The 22,066-nt window shown below is 47.1% G+C and overlaps 1 protein-coding gene across 2 annotated transcripts in view; it reads left to right on the top strand.

Moving 5' to 3' along the window:
• Positions 1-22,066, top strand: part of OPA1 (OPA1 mitochondrial dynamin like GTPase) — a 255,182-nt gene that overhangs the window by 89,312 nt on the left and 143,804 nt on the right. For both annotated transcript variants that reach the window (XM_063916412.1, XM_063916413.1), the window contains 3 exons: positions 2,416-2,469; positions 3,824-3,928; positions 19,387-19,473. In XM_063916412.1, coding sequence (XP_063772482.1) covers positions 2,416-2,469; positions 3,824-3,928; positions 19,387-19,473 — 246 coding nt within the window. The remainder of the gene's footprint in view (positions 1-2,415; positions 2,470-3,823; positions 3,929-19,386; positions 19,474-22,066) is intronic.

Consider the following 22,066-nt stretch of genomic DNA (forward strand, 5'->3'; position numbering starts at 1 on the left):
CTACATTTCCTGAAAACAGGACTGTCTATGGGCCTAAAATTAGGGTCCATTAAGGTTCAAATTTCGAGTCGACCCTGTCAAATTTCTTCCAGAAAGAACTGGCTTCAGTGCCTGAAGTTCAGACGTTTGTAAAAGGGGTACTGCATATACAGCCTCCTTTTGTGCCCCCAGTGGCACCTTGGGATCTCAATGTTGTTTTGAGTTTCCTAAAGTCACATTGGTTTGATCCACTCACCACTGTGGAATTAAAATATTTCACATGGAAGGTGAAGATTCTATTAGCCCTGGCTTCAGCCAGGCGTGTGTCAGAATGGGCGGCCTTATCATATAAAAGCCCTTACTTAATTTTTCATTCTGACAGGGCAGAATTGAGGACTCGTCCTCAATTTCTCCTTAAGGTGTTTTCTGTTTTTCACATGAACCAACCTATTGTGGTACCTGCGGCTACTAGGGACTTGGAGGACTCCAAGTTACTTGACGTTGTCAGGGCCCTGAAAATATATGTTTCCAGGACGACTGGAGTCAGAAAATCTGACTCGCTGTTTAGCCTGTATGCACCCAACAAGATGGGTGTTCCTGCTTCTAAGCAGACGATTGCTCGCTGGATTTGTAGTACAATTCAGCTTGCACATTCTGTGGCAGGCTTGCCACAGCCAAAATCAGTAAAAGCCCATTCCACAAGGAAGTGGGCTCATCTTGGGCGGCTGCCCGTGGGGTCTCGGCTTTACAACTTTGCCGAGCTGCTACTTGGTCAGGGGCACACCCTGACTGAGGAGGATCTGGAGTTCTCTCATTCGGTGCTGCAGAGTCATCCGCACTCTCCCGCCCGTTTGGGAGCTTTGGTATAATCCCCATGGTCCTGACGGAGTCCCCAGCATCCACTTAGGACGTTAGAGAAAATAAGAATTTACTTACCGATAATTCTATTTCTCGTAGTCCGTAGTGGATGCTGGGCGCCCATCCCAAGTGCGGATTGTCTGCAATACTTGTACATAGTTATTGTTACAAAAATCGGGTTATTCTTGTTGTGAGCCATCTTTTCAGAGGCTCCTTCGTTGTTATCATACTGTTAACTGGGTTCAGATCACAGGTTGTACGGTGTGATTGGTGTGGCTGGTATGAGTCTTACCCGGGATTCAATATCCTTCCTTATTGTGTACGCTCGTCCGGGCACAGTATCCTAACTGAGGCTTGGAGGAGGGTCATAGGGGGAGGAGCCAGTGCACACCACCTGATCCTAAAGCTTTTATTATTGTGCCCTGTCTCCTGCGGAGCCGCTAAACCCCATGGTCCTGACGGAGTCCCCAGCATCCACTACGGACTACGAGAAATAGAATTATCGGTAAGTAAATTCTTATTTTTTGTTTTACTGCATGTGATGATTATGACCTTTTTGTGGAAGGGCAGCTGATCCCTATCATATGTATATGTTCTTGAAAAAATAGTTAAATAAGCAGACCTAGTAGCAAAAACATTATGTCTGATGGCTAATCTGTGCGCACATTGGGTGCTGATAATGCAGTCATTTGGTGAGTGGTGCTCATGACAAGAGGAGTTTTTAGTGCAGAGAAAGATACAGTATGATGGATTTTCAGCAGAGGTTTTGAGATATTTGTATGATGGTGTGCAGTGGCACAGACACCAGTGGCACAGTTCTCACACTTGTCACGGCTCCTGCTCTGCTAATGGTGCTATTGGTTCTTATTGTTAAAATGGCTTTTGTTATTTGTTTGAAAGTTCCATTTTTGTTTGTGGAATGTTTGCAATAACTTACTGTGATGTTAGCCATAAACAGCTCTCAAAAGATGCCTGACCAGTTGGTAGTGACTTATGTGGGCATACATAGTTAGGTGATATAGATGAGATCAAAATATAATGGTCTGGTGGTAGGTGAGTGGCGATGTATAGAAGTTTTGAAAGATAATGACAATTACTGTATGGTACACATAGACAGGAAAAAACAGACACCCAACCAACTTTTCAAACAATTGAATTCCCCCCTTTGAATGCACAATTTAACTTGGATTCTGGATTAATAACCTATCTGGATCACTTAAATATGGTTCACATTAATGGTAGACTATAGTATCTTGAGGCACAGTAAGTAAGATTTCATAATAAAGTGAAGGAAACAATGGTGGTCGCAGGGGGTGAAACAGTCATATTGCCATGATTCATAAGCTTGATTTTTTTACATTAAATTTTGTATTATTTTGATTATTCTATGGGGTTGATGCAAGCTATGGTACAGTGCATCATATTCCTATATCGTGTTTATTTAGAAGACACTACTTAATTGCATAATATTATAAGTATCTAATTTTGTCAATCATTTGTATGTGGCAAATCGTGATTTATTTAAATATGTAATGGGAACATCCACAGCTAATAATGTGTCACAATCTGCTGTTTAAGGCATCTGACAAAGAGAAAGTTGATCAGCTACAAGAAGAACTTTTGCAGACACAGGTGGGTGTGTAATGTTTATGACTGCGCTTACAGGACTTGTTACCAGGACTTGTATTTGTAGTGGCTGTATGCAGTAAGTTAAGCAAAGACGGGGTTCCACCCAGTAGAGATTTGTTTTTATTTCAGTACTATGTTCTCTCCAAACCAGTTTTCTGCCGACCTGTGTGGCAGACCAGCTGTGGGCAGCATGGAAGTAACAAAGTGTGGACATTAGACTAGGAGGGCTGACAGCTGACTGCCATGCTGGTTGTGTCTATACCCTAAACGTGATGCATAAACAGTGATTTCAATAAGATGATCTTGCGCAAATGTACATGGCTCCATTAACCCCCCCTCCCCCTCCTTTCACCCTTAGCCTGGGTTTTTTTTATTCTACCAACCACAGTATGGAATATGCATTAGGCAATAAAGCAAGAAAAATAATGACAGGTCCACTTTAAAATGAGCAATTTGTAACATTCTAGAGTTGATGAAAGGTATATGTTTTGACGGGAAACAAATTTAGAAAAATATTATTAGTTGAATCATTTCGGAGCATTTGGTGACCAGTATAGTATGATGGTTCTGCGCAGCTCACTGTACCACTCACGTGCATATTTTAATATTTTGAAACCAAATGCTATATAGAAAGTATCACACTTGCAGCTTATTCCAGCTATTGTTACTGCATTAGATAAATGGGTGTGGTTCATCAAATCGACAGTATCTAGGTCGACAGTCACTAGGTCGACATGGATGGAAGGTCGACATGTGCTAGGTCGACAGGTCTAAAGGTCGACATGAGGATTTTTATTTTTTTGGTTTAGTTTTCTTCGTATTGTAACCGGGATCCCAAATTAGTGCACCGCGTCCCCTCGCATGGCTCGCTTCGCTCGCCATGCTTCGGGCATGGTGCCTTCGCTCCGCTACCGCTTCGCTCGGCACAGATTACCGTTCCAATCGTAGTCCACGTGGATCGTTAAGTATGAAAAAATTAAAAAACAGAAAAAAAAATGTGAAAAACTCATGTCGACCTTTAGACCTGTCGACCTAGCACATGTCGACCTAGAAACCCTGTCGACCTTCCATCCATGTCAACCTAGTGACTCGACCTATAGTGGTCGACCTAAACATTGTCGACCTAGATACTGTCAATCTTCAGACCGGATCCCAGATAAATACATAAAAACATACATATACGGTCTGCTCTGTATACAAATCGTACTGCCCGGCAAAGAAAAGCCAGGATAAGAGCAGGTGGAAACAGTAAATGCACATCTTAGTTAAATTTTTTGCTATTTCGTAGGGGACAGATTAAGTCAGCCTAGACTGGACCACAGTGCCGTCTTTTAATTGTGTTGTTTTTATGTCTCAGCTGAAATACCAGCGAATTCTTGAACGTCTGGAGAAAGAAAACAAAGATCTACGGAAGCTGGTGCTACAAAGAGATGACAAAGGCATTCATCACCGGAATCTGAAGGTGATATAAGTAAAAATTAAATAGATTTATATAGAATGGAAACCGTCTAGAGTTGATCACCCAGTTGAATCATTGGCATGGAAAATATGTGAAAGGCATTTTAATGTACGCAGATATATCTGGAGAAACAGCTGGGTGAAAGCATACATATTACAATGTGGACACTTAAAGATAATTTGCCTCCATCTTTTTTGTGCCAGTTGGCATCATGGTGACCTCATGTAATGTGGGTAATGGCTGGCTGGGTATATTTGCTGTTTTTCATGCTTTGGGCTAGTTTTGTTTGTAAACAACCAAATGAAAATAATCTGCCTGTAAGCGAACACCTGATATTACTGCTATCCTCGGGGATTCTAGCAACCAAAATAAGGCATGTGAAGAAAACAATTAAAGAAAGAAGCAGAGGATGAGCCCAGTACAGTTTGAGTACACAACAAGGTCACATTAATATCAATAATTTTTTATGTAGTACCCACACAAATTTTACCTTCAAAAAATGCTATTAATCTTTTTACTCATTCTAAAGGTGGGTACACACTAGGCGACATTCTTTATGAGCGACGTTGCCTAGTGTTTCCCCTCCCTGGCCAGGGCAATCTGTGGTCGGGCATACACACTGAGCGATATGACAGCAGTCCAAATTGAGCTGCCTGCACACCTGGAAGCGAGGGGCGTTAATGACCCGCGGGGCCGTGCATCGGTGGTCAGCTGCGGCACACACACTTGCTGAGAAAGTGATCAACATCGCTCAGGAAGGGTGAAAATGACCTTGACACTGTAATTTTTTTTTTTTTCACCCAAATAGCCAAAAATAGTGGGGGTTTTAATTGAAATTATAAGAAAGGAAACCTAAACAAAGTTTTTTTTTCCCCACCGTATAAGCACCACAAATAAATATTCTGTGATTCTTGTTTCTCTGATAATCCACCTTTCTAAAATTGTAAAAACCTAAATTCTGGGTGTAGGTTTTGACCAAAAAAAAAAAAAAAAAGATCTGCGTATCAAATGAAAATTCATTTTGTAGAAAAATGTTTGTTGTCTATTTTAAATGCTTTCTACATGAAGGAAGAATATGGTAGCCCAGCAAGCAGAGCCGTAACAAGAATTTTTGGTGCCATGTGCCAGAGAGTTAATTGCCCCCCCCCCCCCCCCTCCCCAATTTTCCAGTAGGGACATAAGGTGCATGCCCGGTGTGGAAGGGGCATGACAAGATTGATCCCAGGGACAGCCCATGCTATAATGCCCCTTCAAACATTTTATATGTAAAATAATAAACACATTCATGCACTTAACTTGAGAGCTTGTTGTTATTCAGTTACAATACCCTTAATTAAATAACACATTTCAATATACTGCCATAAACAGGATTCAAACCTATGACCTGTTAAATTCTAATCAAACTCCCTACTCGTTGAGCTGTTTGATCCTGCATAAAAAGTATGAATATTATATAAAGCTACTGGTACTTTTTTTTTTTTTTCTCTAACGTCCTAGTGGATGCTGGGGACTCCGTAAGGACCATGGGGAATAGACGGGCTCCGCAGGAGACTGGGCACTCTAAAGAAAGATTTAGTACTACCTGGCTCCTCCCTCTATGCCCCTCCTCCAGACCTCAGTTAGAATCTGTGCCTGGCCAGAGCTGGGTGCTTTTAGTGAGCTCTCCTGAGCTTGCTAATAAGAAAGTATTTTAGTTAGGTTTTTTTATTTTCAGAGAGCTTCTGCTGGCAACAGACTCTCTGCTACGTGGGACTGAGGGGAGAGAAGCAAACCTACTAACTACGGCTAGGTTGCGCTTCTTAGGCTACTGGACACCATTAGCTCCAGAGGGATCGAACACAGGACCTGACCTTGTCGTCCGTTCCCGGAGCCGCGCCGCCGTCCCCCTCGCAGAGCCAGAAGTCAGAAGCAAGAAGACATCGAAATCGGCGGCAGAAGACTCCTGTCTTCACATGAGGTAGCGCACAGCACTGCAGCTGTACGCCATTGCGCCCACACTACCCACACACTCCGGTCACTGTAGGGCGCAGGGGGGGCGCCCTGGGCAGCAATTAGGATAACTCTTGGCAAAAAGACACATATATACAGCTGGACATTGTATATATGTACGAGCCCCCGCCATTTTATTACACAGACCCGGGACAGAAGCCCGCCGCTGAGGGGGCGGGGCCTTCTTCCTCAGTACTAACCAGCGCCATTTTCTCTTCACAGCTCCGCTGAGAGGAAGCTCCCCAGGCTCTCCCCTGCAGTATCAAGGTAGAAAAAGGGTAAAAAGAGAGGGGGGGCACATAAATTTAGGCGCAAATTATCATAAACAGCAGCTACTGGGTAAACACTAAGTTACTGTGTAATCCCTGGGTTATATAGCGCTGGGATGTGTGCTGGCATACTCTCTCTCTGTCTCCCCAAAAGGCCTTGTGGGGTCCTGTCCTCAATTAGAGCATTCCCTGTGTGTGTGCGGTGTGTCGGTACGTTTGTGTCGACATGTTTGACGAGGACGGTTACGTGGAGGCAGAGCAAGTGCAAGTGACTGTGGTGTCGCCGCCGATGGCGCCGACACCTGATTGGATGGATATGTGGAAGGTGTTAAATGATAACGTAAGCTCCTTGCATAAAAGGTTGGATAATCAGTCAGGGTCTCAACCCGTGTCTGATTCTGCAGCTAAGAGGCCGTCAGGGTCTTAAAAGCGCCCACTATCCCAGTTGGTTGACACAGATGTCGACACGGATTCTGACTCCAGTGTCGATGACGATGAGGCAAAGTTGCAGCCTAAAATGACTAAAGCCATCCAATACATGATTATAGCAATGAAGGATGTATTGCACATATCGGAGGAAAACCCTGTCCCTGACAAAAGGGTGTATATGTATGGGGAGAAAAAGCAAGAGGTGACTTTTCCCCCTTCACATGAGTTAAATGAATTATGTGAAAAAGCATGGGATTCCCCCGATAAGAAAGTGCTGATTTCCAAAAGGTTACTTATGGCGTACCCTTTCCCGCCAACGGACAGGTTACGCTGGGAATCCTTCCCTAGGGTAGATAAAGCTCTGACACGCTTATCTAAAAAGGTGGCCCTGCCGTCACAGGATACGGGCTCCCTAAAGGATCCTGCAGATAGGAAGCAGGAAAGTATCCTGAAGTCTGTTTATGCACACTCAGGTACTATACTGAGGCCGGCAATTGCGTCGGCCTGGATGTGTTGTGCTGTAGCAGCATGGACAGATAATCTGTCTGAGGAACTGGATACCTTAGACAAGGATACCATTTTACTGACCCTGGGGCATATAAAAGACGCTGTCCTATATATGAGGGATGCCCAGAGGGACATTTGCCTACTGGGCTCTAGAATAAATGCAATGTCAATTTCTGCCAGAAGGGTCCTGTGGACTCGGCAATGGACAGGTGATGCCGACTCCAAAAAGCACATGGAGGTTTTACCTTACAAGGGTGAGGAATTGTTTGGGGACGGTCTCTCGGACCTAGTTTCCACAGCTACGGCTGGGAAGTCAAACTTTTTGCCATATATTCCCTCACAGCCTAAGAAAGCATCGTATTACCACATGCAGTCCTTTCGATCACAGAGAAGCAAGAGGGTCAGAGGTGCGTCCTTTCTGGCCAGAGGCAGGGGCAGAGGAAAAAAGCTGCACCTTACAGCTAGTTCCCAGGAACAGAAGTCCTCCCCGGCTTCTACTAAATCCACCGCATGACGCTGGGGCTCCACAGGAGCGGTGGGGGCGCGTCTCCGAAATTTCAGCCACCAGTGGGTTCGCTCACAGGTGGATCCCTGGGCTATACAGATTGTTTCTCAGGGATACAAGTTGGAATTCGAAGTGATGCCCCCTCACCATTACCTCAAATCGGCCCTGCCAGCTTCCCCCATAGAAAGGGAAGTAGTGTTAGCGGCAATTCACAAGTTTTATCTCCAGCAGGTGGTGGTAAAGGTTCCCCTCCTTCAACAAGGAAGAGGATACTATTCCACAATGTTTGTGGTACCGAAACCGGACGGTTCGGTCAGACCCATATTGAATTTAAAATCCCTGAACATTTATCTGAAAAGATTCAAGTTCAAAATGGAATCGCTCAGAGCGGTCATTGCAAGCCTGGAAGAGGGGGATTTTATGGTGTCTCTGGACATCAAGGATGCGTACTTGCATGTCCCCTTTTATCCACCTCATCAGGAGTACCTCAGGTTTGTGGTACAGGACTGTCATTACCAATTCCGGACGTTGCCGTTTGGCCTGTCCACGGCACCGAGAATATTTACCAAGGTGATGGCGGAAATGATGGTGCTCCTTCGGAAGCAAGGGGTTACGATTATCCCATACTTGGACGATCTCCTCATAAAGACGAGGTCCAGGGAGCGGTTGCTGATCAGCGTAGCACTCTCTCAGGAAGTGTTGCAACAGCACGGCTGGATTCTGAATATTCCAAAGTCGCAGCTGATTCCTACGACGCGTCTGCCCTTCCTGGGCATGATTCTGGACACAAACCAGAAAAGGGTGTTTCTCCCAGAGGAGAAGGCTCAGGAGCTCGTGACTCTGGTCACGAGGCCTCCTAAAACCAAAACAGGTATCTGTGCATCACTGCACGCGAGTCCTGGGAAAGATGGTGGCGTCATACGAAGCCATTCCCTTCGGCATGTTCCATGCGAGGATCTTTCAGTGGGATCTGTTGGACAAGTGGTCCGGATCGCATCTTCAGATGCATCGGCTGATCACCCTGTCCCCCAGGGCCAGGGTGTCTCTTCTGTGGTGGCTGCAAAGTGCTCACCTCCTCGAGGGCCGCAGGTTCGGCATACAGGACTGGGTCCTGGTGACCACGAATGCAAGCCTCCGAGGATGGGGGCCAGTCACTCAAGGAAGAAACTTCCAGGGGCTGTGGTCAAGTCAGGAGACTTGTCTGCACATCAATATCCTGGAACTAAGGGCCATATACAACGCCCTGAGTCAAGCGGAGCCTCTGCTTCGAAAACAACCAGTGCTGATTCAGTCAGACAACATCACGGCAGTGGCCCATTTGAACCGCCAGGGCGGCACAAGAAGCAGGGTGGCAATGGCAGAAGCCACCAGGATTCTTCGTTGGGCGGAGAATCACGTACTAGCACTGTCAGCAGTGTTCATTCCGGGAGTGGACAACTGGGAAGCAGACTTCCTCAGCAGGCACGACCTCCACCCGGGAGAGTGGGGACTTCATCAAGAAGTCTTCACGCAGATTGCAAATCGATGGGAACTGCCACAGGTGGACATGATGGCGTCCCGTCTCAACAAAAAGCTAAAAAGATATTGCGCCAGGTCAAGGGACCCTCAGGCGATAGCTGTGGACGCACTAGTAACACCGTGGGTGTTCCAGTCGGTCTATGTGTTTCCTCCTCTTCCTCTCATACCAAAGGTGCTGAGAATTGTAAGAAAAAGAGGAGTGAGAACAATTACTCATTGTTCCGGATTGGCCAAGAAGGACTTGGTACCCGGAATTGCAAGAAATGCTCACAGAGGACCCGTGGCCTCTGCCTCTCAGACTGGACCTGTTACAACAAGGGCCCTGTCTGTTCCAAGACTTACCGCGGCTGCGTTTAACGGCATGGCGGTTGAACGCCGGATCCTAGCGGAAAAAGGCATTCCGGATGAAGTTATTCCTACGCTGATAAAGGCTAGGAAGGATGTGACCGCAAAGCATTATCACCGTATATGGCGAAAATATGTTGCTTGGTGTGAGGCCAGGAAGGCCCCTACAGAGGAATTTCAGCTGCGTCGATTCCTGCACTTCCTACAGTCAGGAGTGACTATGGGCCTGAAATTAGGGTCCATAAAGGTCCAGATTTCGGCCCTATCCATTTTCTTCCAGAAGAACTGGCTTCACTGCCTGAGGTTCAGACGTTTGTTAAGGGAGTGCTGCATATTCTTAACGTGGTGTTGAGTTTCCTGAAATCCCACTGGTGTGAGCCACTTAAGACCGTGGAGCTAAAGTATCTCACGTGGAAAGTGGTCATGCTGTTGGCCTTAGCTTCGGCTAGGCGTGTGTCAGAATTGGCGGCTTTGTCATGTAAAAGCCCCTATCTGGTTTTCCATATGGATAGGGCAGAATTGCGGACTCGTCCGCAATTTCTGCCAAAGGTGGTGTCATCCTTTCATTTGAACCAACCTATTGTGGTGCCTGCGGCTACTGGTGACTTGGAGGATTCCAAGTTGCTTGACGTAGTCCGGGCTTTGAAGATTTATGTGACCAGAACGGCTGGATACAGGAAGACTGACTAGCTGTTTGTCCTGTATGCATCCAACAAGCTGGGTGCTCCTGCTTCAAAGCAAACTATTGCTCGCTAGATCTGTGGCACGATTCAGCAGGCTCATTCTGCTGCTGGATTGCCGCATCCAAAATCGGTGAAAGCCCATTCCACAAGAAAGGTGGGCTCTTCTTGGGCGGCTGCCCGAGGGGTCTCGGCATTACAGCTTTGCCGAGCTGCTACTTGGTCGGGTTCAAACACATTTGCAAAGTTCTACAAGTTTGATACCCTGGCTGAGGAGGACCTTGTGTTTGCCCATTCGGTGCTGCAGAGTCATCCGCACTCTCCCGCCCGTTTGGGAGCTTTGGTATAATCCCCATGGTCCTTACGGAGTCCCCAGCATCCACTAGGACGTTAGAGAAAATAAGATTTTACTCACCGGTAAATCTATTTCTCGTAGTCCGTAGTGGATGCTGGGCGCCCGTCCCAAGTGCGGACTTTCTGCAATACGTGTATATAGTTATTGCTTACTAAAGGGTTATGTTATGTGGCATCAGTTGAGTGATGCTTGTTTGTTGTTCATACTGTTAACTGAGTAAGTTTATCACGAGTTATACGGTGTGGCTGGTATGAGTCTTACCCTGGATTCCAAAATCCTTTCCTTGTAATGTCAGCTTTTCCGGGCACAGTTTCCTTAACTGAGGTCTGGAGGAGGGGCATAGAGGGAGGAGCTAGTGCACACCAGGTAGTACTAAATCTTTCTTTAGAGTGCCCAGTCTCCTGCGGAGCCCGTCTATTCCCCATGGTCCTTACGGAGTCCCCAGCATCCACTACGGACTACGAGAAATAGATTTACCGGTGAGTAAAATCTTATTTTTTTAAATAATCAGCATTGCAATTGAGCAGATCTATGTAGTGTACAGCCACCCATCCAATCCCTTGCAGGCACACACAAAATAGATCTGCTCAACCACAATGCTGATAATTTTTTTTTAACAAAGTACAAGGTAAACTTCAAATAGTTACAGTTCTCTAGCTTAGAATTATCTACCTTTCTATGCAAGAGCAGATAGCTCAATGAATAGATTGTCTGACTGCAGTGCCCCAGGCAATGGGTTTAAATTCCAGGTATGTCAGCATCTTGAAATGTAATAAAGGACTGTGTGACTGAATAACAATGATGAGTTCATGAATGTTGTATAGGTATTAGCAACAGAAGGGGTCAGGGTAGGAGATGGGGCGGTCAGGAGATGCTGGGCTTCAAAAAGGGGGGAAGCTGCAAGTGAAAGTAATTAAAACAGATAATTGACAATTTACACTCGTTGGTATTTAGTTCCGGAACGACTGCATCAGATTTATCCTTCTGTATTTAACCATTGCTGGTGACAATGTTGCCAGACTGGCTCTTTTTTTCATATATGGTGTAGTTGCCCTAAGCTTTTTGGTCCCTAGTTCAATCACTCTTATCTTCGTTGTTTCCTAAATGTCCCTCCCTTACCCCAGCATCATTACTCCTTTGTGCCCCTGCTTGTCAGTTAAATAAACCCGAAAATAAACTGGTCCTACATGTAGCCTGTGCTGCTAAATTACAAATTGCCAAAGCTTGGATACGTATATCCCCTCCTTCCCAAACCAAACTTATGAACCGATTTTGGTTTGTGGCAAAAATGGAATAACTTTCAAGCCTGTTGAACCACACAGTGGACAAGTATCATACCATTTGGGCACCTTGATATAGTCACCATGGCCCTCCCTTCCTAAACTCCCCCGGCCCCCTTTTTATTTCTTCCTCTCAAACTCCCCCCTTCTGTTTTTCTCCCTTACCTTTTCCCCCTTCTCCGTTCCCCATGTCCCCCTCATCCTTCCCTACATTCCACTCCCTATTATGAATCCCTACTTCTTTACCTTCTCCCTCCCCAACATTGGTGGTCATTCCGTGTTGATCACTCGCTAGCTGTTTTTAGCAGCCGTGCATACGCTATGCCGCCTTTCACTGGGAGTGTATTTTAGCTTAGCAGAAGTGCGTACGAAAGGATCGCAGAGCAGCGGCAAAGTTTTTATTGTGCAGTTTTATAGTAGTTCAATACCTACTCAGCGCTTGCGATGACTTCAGACTGTTCAGTTCCTGTTTTGACGTCACAAACATGCCCTGCGATCGCCCAACCACGCCTGCGTTTTTCCTGGCACCCCTGCGTTTTTTAGAACACTCCCTGAAAACGGTCAGTGGGCACCCAGAAACACCCACTTCATGTCAATCACTGTGCGGCCAGCAGTGCGACTGAAAAGCTTCGCTAGACCTTGTGTGAAACTACATAGTTCGTTGTAAAAGCACTTCGCGCGTGCGCATTGCGCCGCATGCGCAGAAGTGCCGTTTTTTTCATCATCGCAGCACAGCGAACGAATGCAGCTAGCAATCAACTTGGAATGACCACCATTACCATAGATTTCTTTCTGCTGCGGGGTACACTGGGCTCCGCAAGGATAGACATTGGGGTGTAGAGTAGGATCTTGATCAGAGGCACCAACAGGCTCAAAAGCTTTGACTGTTCCCAGAATGCAGAGCGCCGCCTCCTCTATAACCCCACCTCCCTGCACAGGAGCTCAGTTTTGTAGTTGGTGCTTGCAGTAGCAGGCATGTCAACAGGTGGCTGCTCCAGGCAGTCTAAGAAAAGAGCTTTTTTTGAAGAAAAAAGTGGTCTACAAGGGCTTCAGCAGAGGTTAGATGTCAGGGACATTCTCTGCTGCAGCTTCATCTCTCCCACAGTGGCTCTGTACACTCCCGCGCCCTGGTTGCTGGGTACACACAGCAGGAGGCTCCGGTTTTCTTCCTGGTCAGAAACACACGGCTGGGGCTCTCCGGGATCGCGTGGCCGCATTTCGGGAGATGGTAAGTGGGTCCCGCTCGCGGGACTCGCGCTTTATCGCGATCTGGCGCTGCCGGTGGGAGGCGGGCCGCGCGTACTGCCGTGGACACTGTCAGTACAGGGACCCCACTAGGCCACCAGGGCAAGGGCACAGGTCGGTTTCTCTCCTAAACCGTTTCTCATGCAGCCCACAGTACCAGTGGTTAAGTCCAGCAGGGGGAAAGGCTTAGACCTGTAGCCCCTCCTACAGCCCCAGGGCGCCATTTAGAGTAAATGTTCCCGCCCAGGAGCTGCATATCTCTCTCTCTCTCCCTCACTCCTAGCAGTGTTTGGGCGCCATTATACTCAGCTACACTGTTCCTGGGACTGTGGGCAAATCCTCCTCTGTAAAGCCGCCTGCATGTCCGCTCTGTGCATCTTACAGGACACTTAAGTATTCTACATGTCTGTTGACAGTGCTAGTTAAGAAAGAGTGCATTTAGTCAGGGTTATTTAGTACAAGTATCCTGTGATATACATCCAGTCTTTACTGTGGATTGTTATATCTATCTTCTATATAGCTAGTCCAGTGCAGTATTATTGCCTGTCATAACTTCTGCATTGTACAACTGTGACTATATGTGTGTGCATTTGCCTGCTGTGTGACCTCCATTTCGTGTTTCTCACTCAGCTTGCTATCCCTATATTCTATAACCTGAGGGTGCTAGGTGCGTCAGGTTTATTGTTAATATAGGTTATTCACAAGATATACTCAGTGTGTATTTTTCTATGTGATTTTAGTCACTGTATCTCTCCTAAATTCCTGTTTGTGCTGACTACACTGCGCAGGGGTTTGGGTCAGGTATTGTGCTGCTGATATTGTACTGTTACCTTGCATTGCGATATATCATGTCCGCTAAAAAGGGTAATGGTTCTGGGGCTGAACCCACTGGGAGTGGTGATGAAGTCGCAGATACATTTGAGGAAAACGTAGCAGCTGAGGGTTTTGTTTCTGGGGGTTCCTTGCCCCCCAGTGGGACTGTAGCAACTGGGGTTCAGAATGACCCACAGTGGGCTACCTTCTCCACGCTACTGACTACGCTAGTTACCAAATTAACGCCCCCCTATGGGACCTCCTGTGCCGGTGCAACCGTTCATGGTCCCCGCGGTTAATCCGCCGTGGGCAGATCATTTGTCCAATCAGTTACAGCAATTGAACCAATCCTTGACTACTAAGAAGTCTAACCCTCGCCCGCCTAAGACCAAAGGGTCCTCTAAGCAGGCCATTACTTCCTCACAATCCGCTGCTATCCCTGACACCTCGTCTGATGAGGATGGCGTTTATACTGATCTCACAGATTCCGATCCTGATCTATCTGATGGGGAGGGTGTTTCACAAGTGGATGTTCCTGATTTATTGGAGGCTATACAGTCAATTCTTCAGTTTGCAGATGAACCGGAACCATCAGTTCCTCCTAAGAAACCGGATAGGTTTAAGCGTCAGAAGGTGGTTAAACTAGTTTTACCTCACTCTGATCATCTGGTTGATATACGTCCGGAATCCTGGGAAAACCCAGGAAAGAAATTCTCGCCTCACAAGAAGCTACTTGCTCGCTATCCTGCCGCGCTGGAGCTGACTAAAAATTGGGAGACACCTCCGCCAGTGGATTCACATGTGGCAAGGATGGTGGTCTCCTCAGCTCTACCTGTCACTACCGTTACGTCTCTGAAAGAGCCTACGGATAAGCGTGTGGAGGGTTGTCTAAGTGCAATTTATACCCTTGCGGCGCTGTACATAGGCCCACTATTGCAGCGACATGGGCTGCAGAAGCTATTGAAGCGTGGGCCCAGGAGGTGGAAGCTGAAATCTCTTCTGACCATGCTAGACAATGCTTGTCGTATATTGTCACAGCTTCTCACTATGTTAAGGAGGCGGCTTCTGGTGCCGGTGTTCTGGCAGCCAAGGCTTCAACTACATCCGTTTTGGCTCGCCGGATCTTATGGCTGCGGTTCTGGTCTGTGGATCTGGACTCTAGAAAAACCCTGGAGGTGCTCCCTTTTAAGGGAAATATCCTTTTTGGAGAGGACTTAAATAAGATTATATGGTCTCCCTGGACATACAGGATGCCTACCTGCATATCCCTATAGCAGTGTCGCATCAGCAGTACCTGAGGTTTGCGGTTGGCAATCTACATTACCAATTTCGGGCGTTTCCCTTTGGTTTGATCACGGCTCCGCGAGTCTTCACCAAAGTCATGGCGGTGATGACAGCTGTACTCCGCCGTCAAGGGGTCAGGATCCTACCGTACCTGGACGACTTGTTGATCCTGGCAAATTCCCCAGAAATTCTCCTACGTCATCTGGATCTGACTGTCCGGTTTCTGCAAGTCCACGGGTGACTAATCAACTGGAAGAAATCGTCCCTGCTCAGAGCATGGTTCACCTGGGAGCGTTATTGGACACTCGCAACCAACGGGTGTTTTTGTCTCAGGAGAAAGTCCTGAAGCTTCAGGACGGGATTCAATACTTCCTATCTCGTCCGCAAGTGTTGATACATTCGGCGATGCAAGTGCTAGGCCTCATGGTGTCGGCATTCGACATGGTGGAGTATGCTCAATTTCATTCTCGCCCCCTCCGGAGGCTGATTCTGGCCAAGTGGGATGGCCTGCCTCACCGGATCAGGTCTCAAATGATCTCCTTCACACCGGATATCCGTCTGTCACTGAGCTGGTGGCTTCAGGACAAACGATTGAGCAGGGGTCGTCCATTCTGGATACCCGACTGGGTCCTGCTAACGACGGGTGCCAGTCTGAGAGGTTGTGGCGCAGTGTTGGAGCAACACTCCCTTCAGGGTCGGTGGACCAAGGAGGAGTCTCGCCTCCCGATCAACATTCTGGAATTGCGGGCGGTATTCAACTCATTGAACCTGGCCCAGCATTTAATACAGAACCGACCTGTTCAGGTACAGTCGGACAACGCCACCACAGTGGCTTACATAAATCATCAAGGCGGCACTCGAATCCGCTTGGCAATGAAGGAAGTATCACGGATTCTTCAATGGGCGGAACGCCATCTACCGGCCATATCGGCAATATTCATTCTGGGGGTCCTGAATTGGGAAGCGGACTTTCTCAGTCGTCAGGACGTACATGCCGGAGAGTGGGGCCTCCATCCAGAAGTGTTTCAACTTCTAGTGGAAAGGTGGGGCCTTCGAGATGTGGACCTGATGGCGTCTCGACACAATCACAAGGTTCCGGTCTTCGGAGCAAGAACAAGGGATCCTCAAGCAGCATTCGTGGATGCGCTGGCGATTCCGTGGAATTTTCGGCTGGCATACGTGTTCCCTCCGGTGTCACTCCTGCCCAGGGTAATACGGAAGTTCAAGCAGGAAGGAGGACTTCTGCTTCTCGTAGCTCCAGCGTGGCCCAGACGGAACTGGTTCTCAGACATCCGGGGCCTCTCGCTAGAGTGTCCCCTTCTACTTCTACAATGACCAGACCTCCTCATTCAGGGCCCCTGTGTCCACCAGGACTTGGCCCGGCTGGCTTTGACGGCGTGGCTCTTGAAGCTTCCGTCTTGAGGGCTAGAGGTTTTTCTAAGTCGGTCATTCAAATATATGCTGCGGGCCCGGAAACCGGCTTCTGCTCGGATTTACCATAGGGTCTGGCACTCTTACTTTGTTTGGTGCACATCTAACAATTATGATGCTTCCAAGCTTTTAGCTTTTCTTCAGCAGGGCCTGGACCTTTGCCTGCGTCTGGCTTCCATCAAGGTTCATATTTCTGCCTTGTCGGTTTGGTTTCAGAGAAAAATTGCAACCTTGCCTGATGTCCATACCTTCACTCAGGGTGTGTTGCAAATCCAACCTCCCTATGTCCCGCCTGTGGCTCCTTGGGATTTGTTGGTGGTTTTGGAGGCGGTGCAAAAATCTCCGTTTGAACCTCTTAAATCGGCTGACCTTAAGTGGCTTTCCCTTTAAGGTGGTGTTTCTGCTGGCTATTGCCTCTGCTAGAAGAGTGTCGGATTTGGGCGCCTTGTCTTGTAGCTCCCCATATCTGATTTTTCACCATGACCGGGCGGTTCTGCGGACTCGTCTCGGTTATTTACCTAAGGTGGTGTCTTCGTTCCACCTTAATCAGGAAATTGTGGTTCCGGCCCTTGACTCCCCTGATTTGTCTCCCAAAGAGCGGTCTTTGGATGTGGTACGGGCTCTCCGTATCTATGTGAAGAGGACTGCTTCCAGCCGGAAGTCTGATTCTCTTTGTTCTGTTTGGTTTTCACAAACGTGGCTGGCCTGCTCACAAGCAGACCTTGGCCAGGTGGATTAGAATGGTGATTGCACATGCTTTGTGTGAGGGACGGTCTGTCCGCTCCTGCTCACATTAAGGCCCATTCTACTCGGTCTGTTTGACCTTCTTGGGCGGCCCACCGTGGTGCGACCCTTGCACAATTGTGCAAGGCGGCTACGTGGTCCTCAGTGAACACGTTCATAAGGTTCTATGCCTTCGATACTGCTGCTTCCCAGGATGCTTCCTTTGGACACCGGGTTCTCATGCCCACTACAGTGCATCCCCTCCCATGAGGAACTGCTTTAGGACATCCCCAATGTCTATCCTTGTGGAGCCCGGTGTACCCCGCAGCAGAAAACGAGATTTATGGTAAGAACTTACCTTTGTTAAATCTCTTTCTGCGTGGTACACTGGGCTCCACAAGGCGCCCACCCTGACGCACTTTGCTTTTTGGGGTTGGTGTGGCATTAGCCGCTGACACTTTCTCCTGGGGTGAAATTGTGTTGTCTGTGGCTACTAACTGTTGTCTCTTTTACCTGCTACTGCATTGGGCTGGTTAACAAAAAACTGAGCTCCTGTGCAGGGAGGCGGGGAACAGTCAAAGCTTTTGAGCCTGTTGGTGCCTCGGATCAAGATCCTACTCTACACCCCAATGTCTATCCTTGTGGAGCCCAGTGTACCTCGCAGAAAGAGATTTAACAAAGGTAAGTTCTTACCATAAATCTCATTTTAGTGTCTCCCCTGTGGCTCACTGGATGGTCCACTTGGGATTATACTTATATTCAAATTACTATGTAAGAACTGCTTTCAATATTACATCTCTTATTGCTTGTTTCTCTTGCCTAACCCTTCTTGACTTTATTCTATTGATTGTATTTGGTATATTTTTTGACTGTATTCGAGTTAATTGTATTTGTGTACAACTTATTATTTCAATACAATTTTGTGATTGAAAAAAAAAAAGATAAGTGCCACCAACAGTGCCCCCTACCCTGCAGCGCTATGTGCGGTGCCCCCTCCGCACACACTTGCTTATGGCCCTGCCAACAAGGCATACCATTTTACAATCTAGACAACCTACCTTATTAAATTAGGAGTTACTTTTTTATTTGACACAAGATGGGGAGAGATGGGCTTTAGATCACCTCCATTTATGGTAAAGTGTACTATTTCAGTTATTGTCTGGGGATCACCAGACAGTAACTGGTAAGGGGGCACATCATATGAAAGAGGAGATGTCCCTTTCTCAAGACAAGGTGCTCCCATGTGTGTACGGGTCAGTATATGGGAGATAGGGTATAATGTGCCCTTCCCCCATCTATGGAAATCTATCACTGGTGATAAGCAGACGATAACTGCTAAGTGGGCCACATAATTCAAAAAAGGTGTGACTCCACATTTACAGATGTAATTGTGGACATGCTAGGGAACATGCTTCCCTCCCACCATGTATGGAAAATAATCTGTTTTCCGTATTACGTGGTAAGATTATCCAGTGATCACAGTGCAGTATGTAATAAAATGTCTCAACATTTGAAAGATAGGGTACTATTGCCTGAAAGAGGGAACCCCCTCTTTTTCCAAAGTGGGTGCCTATTAATTATTTGTACCCAGGTATGAGATTTTCCCCTATCCCTGGACTATGTTATTTTTCGTAGTGCAGAGGATTGATGTCTGGTGATCATTGTGATCTCCAGCCATTAGCATTTTTGTGGGCACACCGTTTGAAACAAGGTTACCCACACCTTTCTAGGTGCTGGTATTGGGGAGTTAGATGGATAAAGGTCCCCCACCATATGCATTCTTTTTTTTTTGTTACGTATCATCTACATCGGCCACCAGGACAATGTGGCACAGTGGGTCTCTTTTTTTATTTTTGTTTTGCTCCTTGCATCAGAAGGCAGGTGCAGCTCATCCTCCGCAGTCTGGCTGTGTCTCTTGTGGATGAGCCCCGGTCATTCTTCACAGCAAGGGGGTTTACTGAAAACATAATTGTGTTTGTTTTTCTTTGTACCGATCATTATTTCATGTGTGTTACTAGCATTTGTAGATTAAACTGGGAAATATCTTATTGTATTGCCCATTTTTGTAACCTGTGTTTTGCATTTTAGAAATCCTTGATAGATATGTATTCTGAGGTACTGGACATTCTGTCTGATTATGATGCCAACTACAACACACAAGACCATTTACCAAGGGTATGTTACTATGTTGTTGCTGCTGACTGGAAACTGCCATGGTTGTCTTTGTCAGAACACCATCCCATATGCTGTCTGAAATTATTTTAAATATAGTTGTTTCTTTAAAGGAAAGTGATCTTTAAAAAAAAAAAAAAAAATGTTACTAAATTTCTCTAGCATCCATAAGGGATATTGGGGCAAACTAGTACGATGGGGTATAGACGGGGTCCAAAGGAGCCAGTGCACTTTAAATTTCTTCAACTGGGTGTGATGGATCCTCCCCTCTATGCCCCCTCCCACAGGCAGTTTAGAAAAAAGTGCCTTCAGGAGAGGAAGCTCCAGAGAGTTTTCTTAAATTTCATTTAAAACTTTTATTTTTTTTCGGTATGCTGTCTGGGCAATAGCATACCTGTGCCATGGGAGTTAGGGGGTGAATGGTCACCGGCCTTGCGAGGTGCAGAGCCTCTTCCCCGCTGCAGAGCCTCTTCGCCGGTGGTTCTGAGGGGCTGTTTGTTCAGCGGGGCACTGCACCTTGGTTGTCACAGCTGCAGCACACCCCTAACATTAGCCTGAAGGTGACATCGGTGGTGAGTACACACTGGGGACCCCCCGGTTCAAAGTGCGTCTGACCACAGGCTAGGATCCCCCGTGAGTACACTGGCACAAAAATGCTTAATTAAGCAGTTGCATGTGGTTTTAAGCTTATTTGGAGACTTTGCCAGTATAAATAATATGTATAGCTGCTGCGCCATTGGAGGGGGCGGAGCTGCGTTTTGGCACCTTCCTCTGCTTACAGCAGCCATCAGCAGCACACACTCAGCGCTTCCTGCCTCAGACACACTGGAAACTGGTACATGGTGTAGCTAAATTGGGAGAGCCGCTTGTGTACACTATTCTGAGCCTATTTAGGACTGAATTTATTGGTGTTATTGTGATTACAGAGCTGACAGTCTCACTGGGGCTATGCAGCTCCGGGTGTGCTGGTATTTCTCCCTCTCTTTGTGTCTCCTCTCACATACAGTAGGGCAAGCTTGCTTTATAACTGTCTGTGTGTAAGTGTATGTGTTTGTACTTACTGTGAAATATGGGTAAGCACAAGCTGTGCAGTATCTGTCACACCAGATTCTCTCTATTATCTAATGACTCTGTTTCATGTGAGCAATGTAGTCAATCTTCACAAATTAGTGAAGAGGTTGGGGGAAAGCGTACAGAGCCCCATTGGTTAGGGTCTCTTAAAACTATGTCAGACATGTCATCCCAGTTCACTGCTAATGTACAGAAAACTCAGCTACTGCAACAAGCTGTTGCATATTTAGCTGCTAGAACTGATGCACAGTCCCCCTCTCATGCAGGTCTCCAGAAGCGTGGTTTACCTGCTCTACTATCTGATACAGATGATGATATCCAGGATGATGGGGATGACCTGGATCCCATTTCTACTCAGGGTATTGAACCCCTCATTTTGGCTATAAGGGATGGGTTACAGCTCCCTCTAGAGGACGCTGCTTCACAGCAGTCGTTTTTCTTTGGACAAAACAAGCCCAATGTCACTTTCCCTGAATCTCCAAAGTTAGATGACTTGTTTAAACAGGCCTGGGAAAATCCAGACAAAAAATTCTAAGTGTCCAAAAGGTTTTTGCACACTTTCTCATTTGCTCCTCAAGGTAGAAAATTTTGGGAGGAACCCCCTGGAGTGGATGTCTCAGTCTCTAACCTGTCTAAGAAGGCGGTGCTGCCTGCCCGGGGCTCCTTTACTATGAAGGATCCTAGGGATAGAAAGATAGAGACTACCCTAAAATCTATATACACTGCAGCCGGCCGTTCACAAAGACCGGTCATTGCGGGTTGCTGGATGACCCATGCCATTCATTCTTGGGCCACGCAAATTCAGGGGGGCATCTCGGGGGATAGGCCCTTAGTTACCATGGTTACCCTCCTGAAGCACATTCAGGACACTACCCGTGTCCTCTGTGATTCCCTCAAGGAGATGGGGAACATAAATGCTGGGACGTCAGCCATGGCGGGGTCGGCGCACAGGGCCTTGTGATTGCGTCACTGGATTGTGGACGCAGAATCCAAACGTAATGTGGAGTCCTTCCCCTTTTCTGGGGAATGGCTTTTTGGGGTTGAGTTGGATGCCTGGATTTCCAAGGTTACTGCTGGGAAATCCGCGTTTCTCCCCTCTGGAGCTCCGCCGGCAAGACATTCCTATCCTGCACCGTCTGTCCAGTCCTTCCAGTCCCACACATTTTGATCAAAGGCCAGAGGTGCCTCTAATGCGGCTAGAGGTACCAGAGGTAAGTCCAGAAAACCTGCAAGTACCAGTCCTCAGGAACAGTCCACCAGTTCTGCTTCCACTAAAGCCTCCTCCCCCCCCCCCCCCCCCCTCCCCCAACAACGATTTTTCAAATTAAGCTTACCAGCTTTGGAGGATATGCAAGTTATGTTACAACAGGCTATACGAAAATTGGTTAAGTCCCACGTCATTGTTCCAGTACCACTACCGCAACGCGGCAAGGGATTTTACTTAAACCTGTTTGTGGTGCCGAAGCCGGACGGTTCGGTTAGACCCATTCTGAATCTGAAATCCTTGAATCCTTATATGAGGGTG

Source organism: Pseudophryne corroboree, chromosome 4, assembly GCF_028390025.1.
Source record: "Pseudophryne corroboree isolate aPseCor3 chromosome 4, aPseCor3.hap2, whole genome shotgun sequence".
In the NCBI taxonomy this organism is placed as follows: Eukaryota; Metazoa; Chordata; class Amphibia; order Anura; family Myobatrachidae; genus Pseudophryne; species Pseudophryne corroboree.